A 14,950-nucleotide genomic window follows, 5' to 3' on the forward strand; every position below is an offset into this window, starting at 1 on the left:
TGGGTCCAATATCGATACTGATTTTATGGAGGCGAAGTCCCCGATCACCAAAATATCTGCAGATATAATGTTTTTTAGAGGTGGAATGGAAAACAGACCTCTTTTCCACAAATTGTGCTCCAAATGATTAACAGATAAATTATTATTTAAATGTTATTTTTAAAATAAATATTACAATTGACATTATTTATTTTATTTATTATTTGTATTTTATTTTTATATTTATTTTGTGGTTTACAAGATATCCACCCCCAAAAAATGTATATCGTCTGTAAATAGGACAGTAAATACAAAACTTCTACAGGAAGTGGACAGGAAGTGGATAAGAAACATGCAAACGTGTTGTTGTTGGTGGCTGTTTGAATGAATTTAACTCAGTCAATCTGAATCTGCACTGTTCAAAAGTAATGCAGTAACACGCAGTTCCTATTGTCACCACTAGGTGTCAGCGTCAACATTTGTCTTGGGTACATTTACATTTACAGTGTTTTCACAACAGTCAAAGGTCATTGAAAACAAACAATGTATGGCAACCTTGCAATGAGTTATGACAATGTTTTCTTACAGAACCTGTATATGTACATTACAATATTCAATACAAAACGTATTGGCTATAAATTTCAACTGCAAATGGCTGATGACTGAAAACATGGAGAAAAATACTTTGGTTTTAGTCACACTTTCTAATTTAGCTAGCTAGCTAACATTAGCTTCTTATCACATCGTGAATGGAAGCACATAGCCTGAATGATCTATGTGAAGTGTCTTACCTTTTTGCAGATTGCATATTTCAGAAAACTAAGTAAATACGCCCACTAGCTCACATAATAGTCCCAGGCAGTAACAGTGTTCTGTTTGGATCAAGGACGAGTTTGGCCGCAGTCCAGTGTTAGCACATAAGTAATGTAACAGTTTTTGCTTCCGTCCCTACCTGGGCTCGAACCAGGGACCCTCTGCACACATCAACAACTGCCTCCCACGAAGCATCGTTACCCATCGCTCCGCAAAAGCCTACTTCAAGGTCTCAGAGCGAGTGACGTCACGGATTGAAACGCTATTAGCGCGCACCACCGCTAACTAACTAGCCATTTCACATCGGTTAGACTAGCACAGATTTCTGGCTAGAAAGCTAAGCTAACTACCTTGCTGGCTATCTAGCCAATGTTAACTAAGTGAGAATGTGATGAGGACAGGGCTGCTTTCTTGGTGAACTTTTGATGATTTAATCAAACCACCATGTCTACTCTCTCTCACCTCGGGCTGAATGATGTTCAATGAGCTGCTGGTAGAGCGCCCTCTTCAGGCAACCGTTGATAAAAAAAAAAAATTAAGACCACATACTTGTTTATTCTATATACAGTACCAGTCAAATGTTTGGACACACCTACTCATTCAAGGGTTTTTCTTTATTTGTACTGTTTTCTACGTTGTAGAATAATAGTGAAGACATCAAAACTATGAAATAACACATATGGAATCATGTAGTAACCAAAAAAGTGTGAAACAAATCTAAATATATTTTAGATTCTTCAAAGTAGCCACCCTTTTCCTTGATGACAGCTTTGCACACTCTTGGCATTCTCTCAACCAGCTTCACCTGGAATGCTTTTCCAACAGTCTTGAAGGAGTTCCCACATATGCTGAGATCTTGTTGGCTGCTTTTCCTTCACTCTGTGGTCCAACTCATCCCATCCTGTTTTATATCACTCCATCCTGTATATATCACTACATCCTGTTTATATCACTCCATCCTGTTTTATATCACTCCATCCTGTATATATCACTACATCCTGTTTATATCATCCCATCCTGTTTTATATCACTCCATATTGAATATATGACTCCATCCTGTATATATGACTCCGTCCTGTATATATGACTCCGTCCTGTATATATGACTCCATCCTGTATATATGACTCCATCCTGTATGACTCCATCCTGTATATATGACTCCATCTTGTATCACTCCATCCTGTATATATGACTCCATCCTGTATATATGACTCCATACTGTTTGACTCCATCCTGTATATATGACTCCGTCCTGTATGACTCCATCCTATATATATGACTCCGTCCTGTATATATATATGAGTCTGCTCTCACATCTGTCCTTCTCCCTCTCATCGATGCCTAGAGATTCAAGCCTATTCCTACTGTGTCATTACACAAAGCAAGTCCCAAACACAATGGTTGTACCTGGTCCAACATACCATTAAAATCGTCTGGAAGCCTTTCTGAACGCAATAGCAGTCGGCCTGCTCTTACTCTTGGTAACTCCATGGCAACCCAGTCACTACTGCCTACTAAGCGATATTGCAAAAGGAATGTCCGTTACAGAGTTATAGTAGCCAATGACGTCAAGTCTCTCTCTCTCTTTCTCTCTCTCTGTCTCTCTCTCTCTCTCTCTCTCTCTCTCTCTCTCTCTCTCTCTCTCTCTCTCTCTCTCTCTCTCTCTCTCTCTCTCTCTCTCTCTCTCTCTCTCTCTCTCTCTCTCTCTCTCTCTCTCTCTCTCTCTCTCTCTCTCTCTCTCTCTCTCTCTCTCTCTCTCTCTCTCTCTCTCTCTCTCTCTCTCTCTCTCTCTCTCTCTCTATCTCTCTCTCTCTCTCTCTCTCTCTCTCTCTCTCTCTCTCTCTCTCTCTCTCTCTCTCTCTCTCTCTACCTCTACCTCTCTACCTCTACCTCTCTCTCTCTCTTGCTCTCTCTCTCTCTCTCTCTCTCTCTCTCTCTCTCTCTCTCTCTCTCTCTCTCTCTCTCTCTCTCTCTCTCTCTCTCTCTCTCTCTCTCTCTCTCTCTCTCTCTCTCTCTCTCTCTCTCTCTCTCTCTCTCTCTCTCTCTCTCTCTCTCTCTCTCTCTCTCTCTCTCTCTCTCTCTCTTTCTCTCTCTCTCTCTCTCTCTCTCTCTCTCTCTCTCTCTCTCTCTCTCTCTCTCTCTCTCTCTCTCTCTCTCTCTCTCTCTCTCTCTCTCTCTCTCTCTCTCTCTCTCTCTCTCAATTCAATTCAATTCAAGGGGCTTTATTGGCATGGGAAACGTGTTAACATTGCCAAAGCAAGTGAGGTAGGTAATATACAAAAGTCAAATAAACAATGAAAATGAACAGTAAACATTACACATACAGAAGTTTCAAAACAATAAAGACATTACAAATGTCATATTATATATATGCAGTGTTGTAACAATGTACAAATGGTTAAAGCACACAAGTTAAAATAAATAAACATAAATATGGGTTGTATTTACAGTGGTGTTTGTTCTTCACTGGTTGCCCTTTTCTTGTGGCAACAGGTCACAAATCTTGCTGCTGTGATGGCACACTGTGGAATTTCACCCAATAGATATGGGAGTTTATCAAAATTGGATTTGTTTTCGAATTCTTTGTGGATCTGTGTAATCTGAGGGAAATATGTCTCTCTAATATGGTCATACATTGGGCAGGAGGTTAGGAAGTGCAGCTCAGTTTCCACCTCATTTTGTGGGCAGTGTGCACATAGCCTGTCTTCTCTTGAGAGCCATGTCTGCCTATGGCGGCCTTTATCAATAGCATGGCTATGCTCACTGAGTCTGTACATAGTCAAAGCTTTCCTTAAGTTTGGGTCAGTCACAGTGGTCAGGTATTCTGCCACTGTGTACTCTCTGTTTAGGGCCAAATAGCATTCTAGTTTGCTCTGTTTTTTTGTTAATTCTTTCCAATGTGCCAAGTAATTATCTTTTTGTTTTCTCATGATTTGGTTGGGTCTAATTGTGCTGTTGTCCTGGGGCTCTGTGGGGTGTGTTCGTGTTTGTGAACAGAGCCCTAGGACCAGCTTGCTTAGGGGACTCTTCTCCAGGTTCATCTCTCTGTAGGTGATGGCTTTGTTATGGAAGGTTTGGGAATCGCTTCCTTTTAGGTGGTTGTAGAATTTAACGGCTCTTTTCTGGATTTTGATAATTAGTGGGTATCGGCCTAATTCTGCTCTGCATGCATTATTTGGTGTTCTACGTTGTACACGGAGGATATTTTTGCAGAATTCTGCATGCAGAGTCTCAATTTGGTGTTTGTCCCATTTTGTGAAATCTTGGTTGGTGAGCGGACCCCAGACCTCACAACCATAAAGGGCAATGGGCTCTATGACTGATTCAAGTATTTTTAGCCAGATCCTAATTGGTATGTTGAAATTTATGTTCCTTTTGATGGCATAGAAGGCCCTTCTTGCCTTGTCTCTCAGATCGTTCACAGCTTTGTGGAAGTTACCTGTGGTGCTGATGTTTAGGCCGAGGTATGTATAGTTTTTTGTGTGCTCTAGGGCAACGGTGTCTAGATGGAATTTGTGGTCCTGGTGACTGGACCTTTTTTGGAACACCATTATTTTGGTCTTACTGAGATTTACTGTCAGGGCCCAGGTCTGACAGAATCTGTGCAGAAGATCTAGGTGCTGCTGTAGGCCCTCCTTGGTTGGTGACAGAAGCACCAGATCATCAGCAAACAGTAGACATTTGACTTCGGATTCTAGTAGGGTGAGACCGGGTGCTGCAGACTGTTCTAGTGCCCGCGCCAATTCGTTGATATATATGTTGAAGAGGGTGGGGCTTAAGCTGCATCCCTGTCTCACCCCACGACCCTGTGTGAAGAAATGTGTGTGTTTTTTGCCAATTTTAACCGCACACTTGTTGTTTGTGTACATGGATTTTATAATGTCGTATGTTTTACCCCCAACACCACTTTCCATCAATTTGTATAGCAGACCCTCATGCCAAATTGAGTCGAAGGCTTTTTTGAAATCAACAAAGCATGAGAAGACTTTGCCTTTGTTTTGGTTTGTTTGGTTGTCAATTAGGGTGTGTAGGGTGAATACATGGTCTGTTGTACGGTAATTTGGTAAAAAGCCAATTTGACATTTGCTCAGTACATTGTTTTCATTGAGGAAATGTACGAGTCTGCTGTTAATGATAATGCAGAGTATTTTCCCAAGGTTACTGTTGACGCATATTCCACGGTAGTTATTGGGGTCAAATTTGTCTCCACTTTTGTGGATTGGGGTGATCAGTCCTTGGTTCCAAATATTGGGGAAGATGCCAGAGCTAAGGACGATGTTAAAGAGTTTTAGTATAGCCAATTGGAATTTGTTGTCTGTATATTTGATCATTTCATTAAGGATACCATCAACACCACAGGCCTTTTTGGGTTTGAGGGTTTTTATTTTGTCCTGTAACTCATTCAAGGTAATTGGAGAATCCAATGGGTTCTGGTAGTCTTTAATAGTTGATTCTAGGATTTGTATTTGATCATGTATATGTTTTTGTTCTTTATTCTTTGTTATAGAGCCAAAAAGATTGGAGAAGTGGTTTACCCATACATCTCCATTTTGGATAGATAATTCTTCGTGTTGTTGTTTGTTTAGTGTTTTCCAATTTTCCCAGAATTGGTTAGAGTCTATGGAGTCTTCAATTACATTGAGCTGATTTCTGACGTGCTGTTCCTTCTTTTTCCGTAGTGTATTTCTGTATTGTTTTAGTGATTCGCCATAGTGAAGGCGTAGACTCAGGTTTTCCGGGTCTCTATGTTTTTGGTTGGACAGGTTCCTCAATTTATTTCTTAGATTTTTGCATTCTTTATCAAACCATTTGTCATTGTTGTTCATTTTCTTCGGTTTTCTATTTGAGATTTTTAGATTTGATAGGGAAGCTGAGAGGTCAAATATACTGTTAAGATTTTCTACTGCCAAGTTTACACCTTCACTATTGCAGTGGAACATTTTACCCAGGAAGTTGTCTAAAAGGGATTGAATTTGCTGTTGCCTAATTGTTTTTTGGTAGGTTTCCAAACTGCATTCCTTCCATCTATAGCATTTCTTAGTGTTACTCAGTTCCTTTGGCTTTGATGCCTCATGATTGAGTATTGCTCTGTTCAAGTAGACTGTGATTTTGCTGTGGTCTGATAGGGGTGTCAGTGGGCTGACTGTGAACGCTCTGAGAGACTCTGGGTTGAGGTCAGTGATCAGTGATCTCTCTCTCTCTCTCTCTCTCTCTCTCTCTCTCTCTCTCTCTCTCTCTCTCTCTCTCTCTCTCTCTCTCTCTCTCTCTTTCTCTCTCTCTTTCTCTCTCTCTCTCTCTCTCTCTCTCTCTCTCTCTCTCTCTCTCTCTCTCTCTCTCTCTCTCTCTCTCTCTCTCTCTCTCTCTCTCTCTCTCTCTCTCTCTCTCTCTCTCCTAACTCTACCTCTCTACCTCTCTACCTCTCTCTCTCTCTCTCTCTCTCTCTCTCTCTCTCTCTCTCTCTCTCTCTCTCTCTCTCTCTCTCTCTCTCTCTCTCTCTCTCTCTCTCTCTCTCTCTCTCTCTCTCTCTCTCTCTCTCTCTCTCTCTCTCTCTCTCTCTCTCTCTCTCTCTCTCTCTCTCTCTCTCTCTCTCTCTCTCTCTCTCTCTCTCTCTCTCTCTCTCTCTCTCTCTCTCTCTCTCTCTCTCGCTCTCTCTCTCTCTCTCTCTCTCTCTCTCTCTCTCTCTCTCTCTCTCTCTCTCTCTCTCTCTCTCTCTCTCTCTCTCTCTCTCTCTCTCTCTCTCTCTCTCTCTCTCTCTCTCTCTCTCTCTCTCTCTCTCTCTCTCTCTCTCTCTCTCTCTCTCTCTCTCTCTCTCTCTCTCTCTCTCTCTCTCTCTCTCTCTCTCTCTCTCTCTCTCTCTCTCTCTCTTCTCTCTCTCTCTCTCTCTCTCTCTCTCTCTCTCTCTCTCTCTCTCTCTCTCTCTCTCTCTCTCAATTCAATTCAATTCAATTTCAATTCAAGGGGCTTTATTGGCATGGGAAACGTGTTAACATTGCCAAAGCAAGTGAGGTAGGTAATATACAAAAGTCAAATAAACAATGAAAATGAACAGTAAACATTACACATACAGAAGTTTCAAAACAATAAAGACATTACAAATGTCATATTATATATATGCAGTGTTGTAACAATGTACAAATGGTTAAAGCACACAAGTTAAAATAAATAAACATAAATATGGGTTGTATTTACAGTGGTGTTTGTTCTTCACTGGTTGCCCTTTTCTTGTGGCAACAGGTCACAAATCTTGCTGCTGTGATGGCACACTGTGGAATTTCACCCAATAGATATGGGAGTTTATCAAAATTGGATTTGTTTTCGAATTCTTTGTGGATCTGTGTAATCTGAGGGAAATATGTCTCTCTAATATGGTCATACATTGGGCAGGAGGTTAGGAAGTGCAGCTCAGTTTCCACCTCATTTTGTGGGCAGTGTGCACATAGCCTGTCTTCTCTTGAGAGCCATGTCTGCCTATGGCGGCCTTTATCAATAGCATGGCTATGCTCACTGAGTCTGTACATAGTCAAAGCTTTCCTTAAGTTTGGGTCAGTCACAGTGGTCAGGTATTCTGCCACTGTGTACTCTCTGTTTAGGGCCAAATAGCATTCTAGTTTGCTCTGTTTTTTTGTTAATTCTTTCCAATGTGTCAAGTAATTATCTTTTTGTTTTCTCATGATTTGGTTGGGTCTAATTGTGCTGTTGTCCTGGGGCTCTGTGGGGTGTGTTCGTGTTTGTGAACAGAGCCCTAGGACCAGCTTGCTTAGGGGACTCTTCTCCAGGTTCATCTCTCTGTAGGTGATGGCTTTGTTATGGAAGGTTTGGGAATCGCTTCCTTTTAGGTGGTTGTAGAATTTAACGGCTCTTTTCTGGATTTTGATAATTAGTGGGTATCGGCCTAATTCTGCTCTGCATGCATTATTTGGTGTTCTACGTTGTACACGGAGGATATTTTTGCAGAATTCTGCATGCAGAGTCTCAATTTGGTGTTTGTCCCATTTTGTGAAATCTTGGTTGGTGAGCGGACCCCAGACCTCACAACCATAAAGGGCAATGGGCTCTATGACTGATTCAAGTATTTTTAGCCAGATCCTAATTGGTATGTTGAAATTTATGTTCCTTTTGATGGCATAGAAGGCCCTTCTTGCCTTGTCTCTCAGATCGTTCACAGCTTTGTGGAAGTTACCTGTGGTGCTGATGTTTAGGCCGAGGTATGTATAGTTTTTTGTGTGCTCTAGGGCAACGGTGTCTAGATGGAATTTGTGGTCCTGGTGACTGGACCTTTTTTGGAACACCATTATTTTGGTCTTACTGAGATTTACTGTCAGGGCCCAGGTCTGACAGAATCTGTGCAGAAGATCTAGGTGCTGCTGTAGGCCCTCCTTGGTTGGTGACAGAAGCACCAGATCATCAGCAAACAGTAGACATTTGACTTCGGATTCTAGTAGGGTGAGACCGGGTGCTGCAGACTGTTCTAGTGCCCGCGCCAATTCGTTGATATATATGTTGAAGAGGGTGGGGCTTAAGCTGCATCCCTGTCTCACCCCACGACCCTGTGTGAAGAAATGTGTGTGTTTTTTGCCAATTTTAACCGCACACTTGTTGTTTGTGTACATGGATTTTATAATGTCGTATGTTTTACCCCCAACACCACTTTCCATCAATTTGTATAGCAGACCCTCATGCCAAATTGAGTCGAAGGCTTTTTTGAAATCAACAAAGCATGAGAAGACTTTGCCTTTGTTTTGGTTTGTTTGGTTGTCAATTAGGGTGTGTAGGGTGAATACATGGTCTGTTGTACGGTAATTTGGTAAAAAGCCAATTTGACATTTGCTCAGTACATTGTTTTCATTGAGGAAATGTACGAGTCTGCTGTTAATGATAATGCAGAGTATTTTCCCAAGGTTACTGTTGACGCATATTCCACGGTAGTTATTGGGGTCAAATTTGTCTCCACTTTTGTGGATTGGGGTGATCAGTCCTTGGTTCCAAATATTGGGGAAGATGCCAGAGCTAAGGACGATGTTAAAGAGTTTTAGTATAGCCAATTGGAATTTGTTGTCTGTATATTTGATCATTTCATTAAGGATACCATCAACACCACAGGCCTTTTTGGGTTTGAGGGTTTTTATTTTGTCCTGTAACTCATTCAAGGTAATTGGAGAATCCAGTGGGTTCTGGTAGTCTTTAATAGTTGATTCTAGGATTTGTATTTGATCATGTATATGTTTTTGCTCTTTATTCTTTGTTATAGAGCCAAAAAGATTGGAGAAGTGGTTTACCCATACATCTCCATTTTGGATAGATAATTCTTCGTGTTGTTGTTTGTTTAGTGTTTTCCAATTTTCCCAGAATTGGTTAGAGTCTATGGAGTCTTCAATTACATTGAGCTGATTTCTGACGTGCTGTTCCTTCTTTTTCCGTAGTGTATTTCTGTATTGTTTTAGTGATTCACCATAGTGAAGGCGTAGACTCAGGTTTTCCGGGTCTCTATGTTTTTGGTTGGACAGGTTCCTCAATTTATTTCTTAGATTTTTGCATTCTTTATCAAACCATTTGTCATTGTTGTTCATTTTCTTCGGTTTTCTATTTGAGATTTTTAGATTTGATAGGGAAGCTGAGAGGTCAAATATACTGTTAAGATTTTCTACTGCCAAGTTTACACCTTCACTATTGCAGTGGAACATTTTACCCAGGAAGTTGTCTAAAAGGGATTGAATTTGCTGTTGCCTAATTGTTTTTTGGTAGGTTTCCAAACTGCATTCCTTCCATCTATAGCATTTCTTAGTGTTACTCAGTTCCTTTGGCTTTGATGCCTCATGATTGAGTATTGCTCTGTTCAAGTAGACTGTGATTTTGCTGTGGTCTGATAGGGGTGTCAGTGGGCTGACTGTGAACGCTCTGAGAGACTCTGGGTTGAGGTCAGTGATCAGTGATCTCTCTCTCTCTCTCTCTCTCTCTCTCTCTCTCTCTCTCTCTCTCTCTCTCTCTCTCTCTCTCTCTCTCTCTCTCTCTCTCTCTCTCTCTCTCTCTCTCTCTCTCTCTCTCTCTCTCTCTCTCTCTCTCTCTCTCTCTCTCTACCTCTCTCTCTCTCTCTCTCTCTCTCTCTCTCTCTCTCTCTCTCTCTCTCTCTCTCTCTCTCTCTCTCTCTCTCTCTCTCTCTCTCTCTCTCTCTCTCTCTCTCTCTCTCTCTACCTCTCTCTCTCTCTCTCTCTCTCTCTCTCTCTCTCTCTCTCTCTCTCTCTCTCTCTCTCTCTCTCTCCCTCTCTCTCTCTCTCTCTCTCTCTCTCTCTCTCTCTCTCTCTCTCTCTCTCTCTCTCTCTCTCTCTCTCTCTCTCTCTCTCTCTCTCTCTCTCTCTCTCTCTCTCTCTCTCTCTCTCTCTCTCTCTCTACCTCTACTCTCTCTCTCTACTCTCTCTCTCTCTCTCTCTCTCTCTCTCTCCCTCTACCTCTCTCTCTCTCTCTCTCTCTCTCTCTCTCTCTCTCTCTCTCTCTCTCTCTCTCTCTCTCTCTCCTCTCTCTCTCTCTCTCTCGCTCTCTCTCTTTCTCTCTCTCTCTCTCTCTCTCTCTCTCTCTCTCTCTCTCTCTCTCTCTCTCTCTCTCTCTCTCTCTCTCTCTCTCTCTCTCTCTCTCTCTCTCTCTCTCTCTCTCTCTCTCTCTCTCTCTCTCTCTCTCTCTCTCTCTCTCTCTCTCTCTCTCCCCCTCCCCCTTTTCCCACTAGCTGGAAACTCCGGAACATTCCCCTCGGAATCAAAGAACTCAATGAACTCTGTTTCTATGAAGAAGATAAAGTGTTTCCCAGAAAGTCACCAGCTCTGAGAGCGTGTTTTTTTTTTTATATTGTGTTTGCTGAGTGGACTGTTGTCAGGATCTGGTGATGTTGACACAGTGGACAAAATGGCCCCCTGAAGGGTTCTACCCTTCTTCACCCATTTACCATGAAACCCTGCCCACTGTCCAACATTCATCTCCACATGTGCTTCTCAAATATTTAAACTTCGCCTACATAAAAAAAAAAACACACACACACACACACACACACACACACACACACACACACACACACACACACACACACACACACACACACACACACACACACACACACACACACACACTACATAAAAAGAGCTGGCAGGGGAGGCGATAGCTAACAATGTTTGGAGAGATCCCCATGTATTTGTAAATCCCCCCATTATTGGCTGGTTTTGGCCAAGCCAAGCACGTCGGCCTGTTTTATTTCTGTTAATGAGTACTTGATGTTTGTAATGAACCGGGCCGTTGCCACGAAGATGAATACCCTCACCATGTCTGTTAGGGAACTGGGTTAGGTCCCAAATAGCAACCTGTACCCTATGTAGTGCACTACTTTCTACAGGGCCCATTGGTAATAGGATGCCATTTGGGACACGCCCATAGAGACAGCCAGGTAGGATCGGTATTATTATTGTTCCCTGTTATTCTCATGGATTCTTCATTTGATTTATCTTGAATTGTTGTAGATGCAGTGTGGAAAATCAATTAGCAGGCTAAAGGTATGCCCTCGATTTATTGGCTACAGCTGTAGGTTAACCTGATTATTATAATAAAATGTATTTAGCTGTAGGTTAACCTGATTATTATTATAACATGTATTTAGCTGTAGGTTAACCTGATTATTATTATAACATGTATTTAGCTGTAGGTTAACCTGATTATTATTATAACATGTATTTATCTGTAGTCAACCTGATTGTTATTATAAAGCTTTCAAGAGGCCTCAAAGTTGGTCCTCAAATGTACCTGAAGGAAGAAAGTACAGTGATGCATCTTTGTGTGTGTGTGTCTGTGTGTGTGTGTGTGTGTGTGTGTGTATGTGTGTGTGTGTGTGTGTGTGTGTGTGTATGTCTCTGTCTCTGCATCTGTGTGTGTGTGTCATTTTCTTCATCTCCAGACACATATTCCATTTTTTTCCCAGCATATCTTCTCTGAAGGTTACTGCTCCTGGGGTATGTATGTGAAGAATGTACAGTTGAAGTCGGAAGTTTACATGCACCTTAGCCAAATACATTTAAAATCCGTTTTTCACAATTCCTGACATTTAATCCTAGTAAAAATTCACTGTTTTAGGTCAGTTAGGATCACCACTTTATTTTAAGAATGTGAGATGTCAGAATAATAGTGGAGAGAATGATTTATTTCAGCTTTTATTTCTTTCATCACATTCCCAGTGGGTCAGAAGTTTACATACACTCAATTAGTATTTGGTAGCATTGCCTTTAAATTGTTTAACTTGGGTCAAACTTTTCGGATAGCCTTCCACAAGCTTCCCACAATAAGTTGGGTGAATTTTGGCCCATTTCTCCTGACAGAGCTGGTGTAACTGAATCAGGTTTGTTGGCCTCCTTGCTCGCACATGCTTTTTCAATTCTGCCCACAAGTTTTCTATAGGATTGAGGTCAGGGCTTTGTGATGGCCACTCCAATACCTTGACTTTGTTGTCCTTAAGCCATTTTGCCACAACTTTGGAAGAATGCTTGGGGTCATTGTCCATTTGGAAGACCCATTTGCAACCAAGCTTTAACTTCCTGACTGATGTCTTGAGATGTTGCTTCAATATATCCACATAATTTTCCTGCCTCATGATGCCATCTATTTTGTGAAGTGCACCAGACCCTCCTGCAGCAAAGCACCCCCACAACATGATGCTGTCACCCCCGTGCTTCACGGTTGGGATGGTGTTTTTCGGCTTGTAAGCCTCCCACTTTTTCCTCCAAACATAACGATGGTCATTATGGCCAAACGGTTTTATTTTTGTTTCATCAGACCAGAGGACATTTCTCCAAAAAGTGCGATCTTTGTCCCCAAGTGCAGTTGCAAACCGTAGTCTGGCTTTTTTATGGCGGTTTTGGAGCAGTGGCTTCTTCCTTGCTGAGCGGCCTTTCAGGTTATGTCGATATAGGACTTGTTTTACTGTGGATATAGATACTTTTGTACCTGTTTCCTCCAGCATCTTCACAAGGTCCTTTGCTGTTATTCTGGGATTGATTTGCACTTTTCACACCAAAGTACGTTCATCTCTAGGAGACAGAAGGCGTCTCCTTCCTGAGCGGTATGACGGCTGCGTGGTCCCATGGTGTTTATACTTGCATACTATTGTTTGTACAGATGAACGTGGTACCTTCAGGTGTTTGGAAATTGCTCCCAAGGACGAACCAGACCTCCTTGTGGAGGTCTACACATTTGTTCATGGATAAGGCACCCGACAGCCCCCACTGCCCCCACTACCCCCGACAGCCCCCACTGCCCCCACTACCCCCGACAGCCCCCACTGCCCCCGACAGCCCCCACTGCCCCCACTACCCCCGACAGCACCCACTGCCCCCCACTGCCCCCACTGCCCCCGACAGCCCCCACTGCCCCCACAGCCCCCACAGCCCCCACTACCCCCGACAGCCCCCACAGCCCCCACTACCCCCGACAGCCCCCACTGCCCCCGACAGCCCCCACTACCCCCGACAGCCCCCACTGCCCCCGACAGCCCCCACTGCCCCCGACAGCCCCCACTGCCCCCCACTGCCCCCACTGCCCCCGACAGCCCCCACTGCCCCCCACAGCCCCCACTACCCCCGACAGCCCCCACAGCCCCCACTACCCCCGACAGCCCCCACTGCCCTCGACAGCCCCCACTGCCCCCGACAGCCCCCACTGCCCCCGACAGCCCCCACTACCCCCGACAGCCCCCACAGCCCCCGACAGCCCCCACAGCCCCCCACTGCCCCCACTGCCCCCGACAGCCCCCACAGCCCCCCACTGCCCCCACTGCCACCGACAGCCCCCACTGCCCCCGACAGCCCCCACTGCCCCCGACAGCCCCCACTGCCCCCGACAGCCCCCACTACCCCCGACAGCCCCCACTACCCCCGACAGCCCCCACTGCCCCCGACAGCCCCCACTACCCCGACAACCCCCACTACCCCCGACAGCCCCCACAGCCCCCCACTGCCCCCGACAGCCCCCACTGCCCCCGACAGCCCCCACTACCCCCGACAGCCCCCACTACCCCCGACAGCCCCCACAGCCCCCACAGCCCCCGACAGCCCCCACAGCCCCCACTACCCCCGACAGCCCCCACTACCCCCGACAGCCCCCACAGCCCCCCACTGCCCCCACTGCCCCCGACAGCCCCCACTGCCCCCGACAGCCCCCACTACCCCCGACAGCCCCCACTACCCCCGACAGCCCCCACTACCCCCGACAGCCCCCACAGCCCCCACAGCCCCCGACAGCCCCCACAGCCCCCACTACCCCCGACAGCCCCCACTACCCCCGACAGCCCCCACAGCCCCCCACTGCCCCCACTGCCCCCGACAGCCCCCACAGCCCCCACAGCCCCCGACAGCCCCCACAGCCCCCACTACCCCCGACAGCCCCCACTGCCCCCGACAGCCCCCACAGCCCCCACTAACCCCGACAGCCCCCACTACCCCCGACAGCCCCCACTACCGCCGACAGCCCCCACTACCCCCCACTGCCCCCACTGCCCCCGACAGCCCCCACTGCCCCCGACAGCCCCCACAGCCCCCCACTGCCCCCACTGCCCCCGACAGCCCCCACAGCCCCCCACTGCCCCCGACAGCCCCCACTACCCCCGACAGCCCCCACTACCCCCGACAGCCCCCACTACCCCCGACAGCCCCCACTACCCCCGACAGCCCCCACTACCACCGACAGCCCCCACAGCCCCCACAGCCCCCAGCTGCCCCGTTTGGGGGTGAAAGAGGTATCTCTAGCCCCTGAGCTCTGCAGACGGAAACATAAAAACTGAACGCACCTTTCCCTTTGAGAACACTTCCTCTCCCCATGCTCTCCACATCCAATCAGAAGGGACCTGCCAAACAGGGGCTACAAGCTCTTGCGCAATATCCCTCTCAGTATTAATTACAGATAAAGACAGAGAACACAGAGAAGGTAGATAAAGACAGAGAACACAGAGAAGGTAGATAAAGACAGAGAAGGTAGATAAAGACAGAGAAGGTAGATAAAGACAGAGAACACAGAGAAGGTAGATAAAGACAGAGAACACAGAGAAGGTTGATAAAGACAGAGAACACAGAGAAGGTAGATAAAGACAGAGAAGGTTGATAAAGACAGAGAACACAGAGAAGGTAGATAAAGACAGAG

At 45.3% G+C, this 14,950-nt stretch overlaps 2 protein-coding genes across 3 annotated transcripts in view; both read left to right on the forward strand.

Moving 5' to 3' along the window:
- sgk3 (serum/glucocorticoid regulated kinase family member 3) overlaps positions 1-14,950 on the forward strand; it is a 1,016,194-nt gene that overhangs the window by 720,216 nt on the left and 281,028 nt on the right. The gene's annotated exons all lie outside the window — the stretch shown is intronic.
- Positions 13,016-14,566, forward strand: LOC139532906 (uncharacterized). The gene has a single exon (XM_071331068.1). It carries the CDS (start codon positions 13,016-13,018, stop codon positions 14,564-14,566), a length of 1,551 nt encoding a protein of 516 aa, XP_071187169.1.

Source organism: Salvelinus alpinus, chromosome 10, assembly GCF_045679555.1.
Source record: "Salvelinus alpinus chromosome 10, SLU_Salpinus.1, whole genome shotgun sequence".
Lineage (NCBI taxonomy): Eukaryota > Metazoa > Chordata > Actinopteri > Salmoniformes > Salmonidae > Salvelinus > Salvelinus alpinus.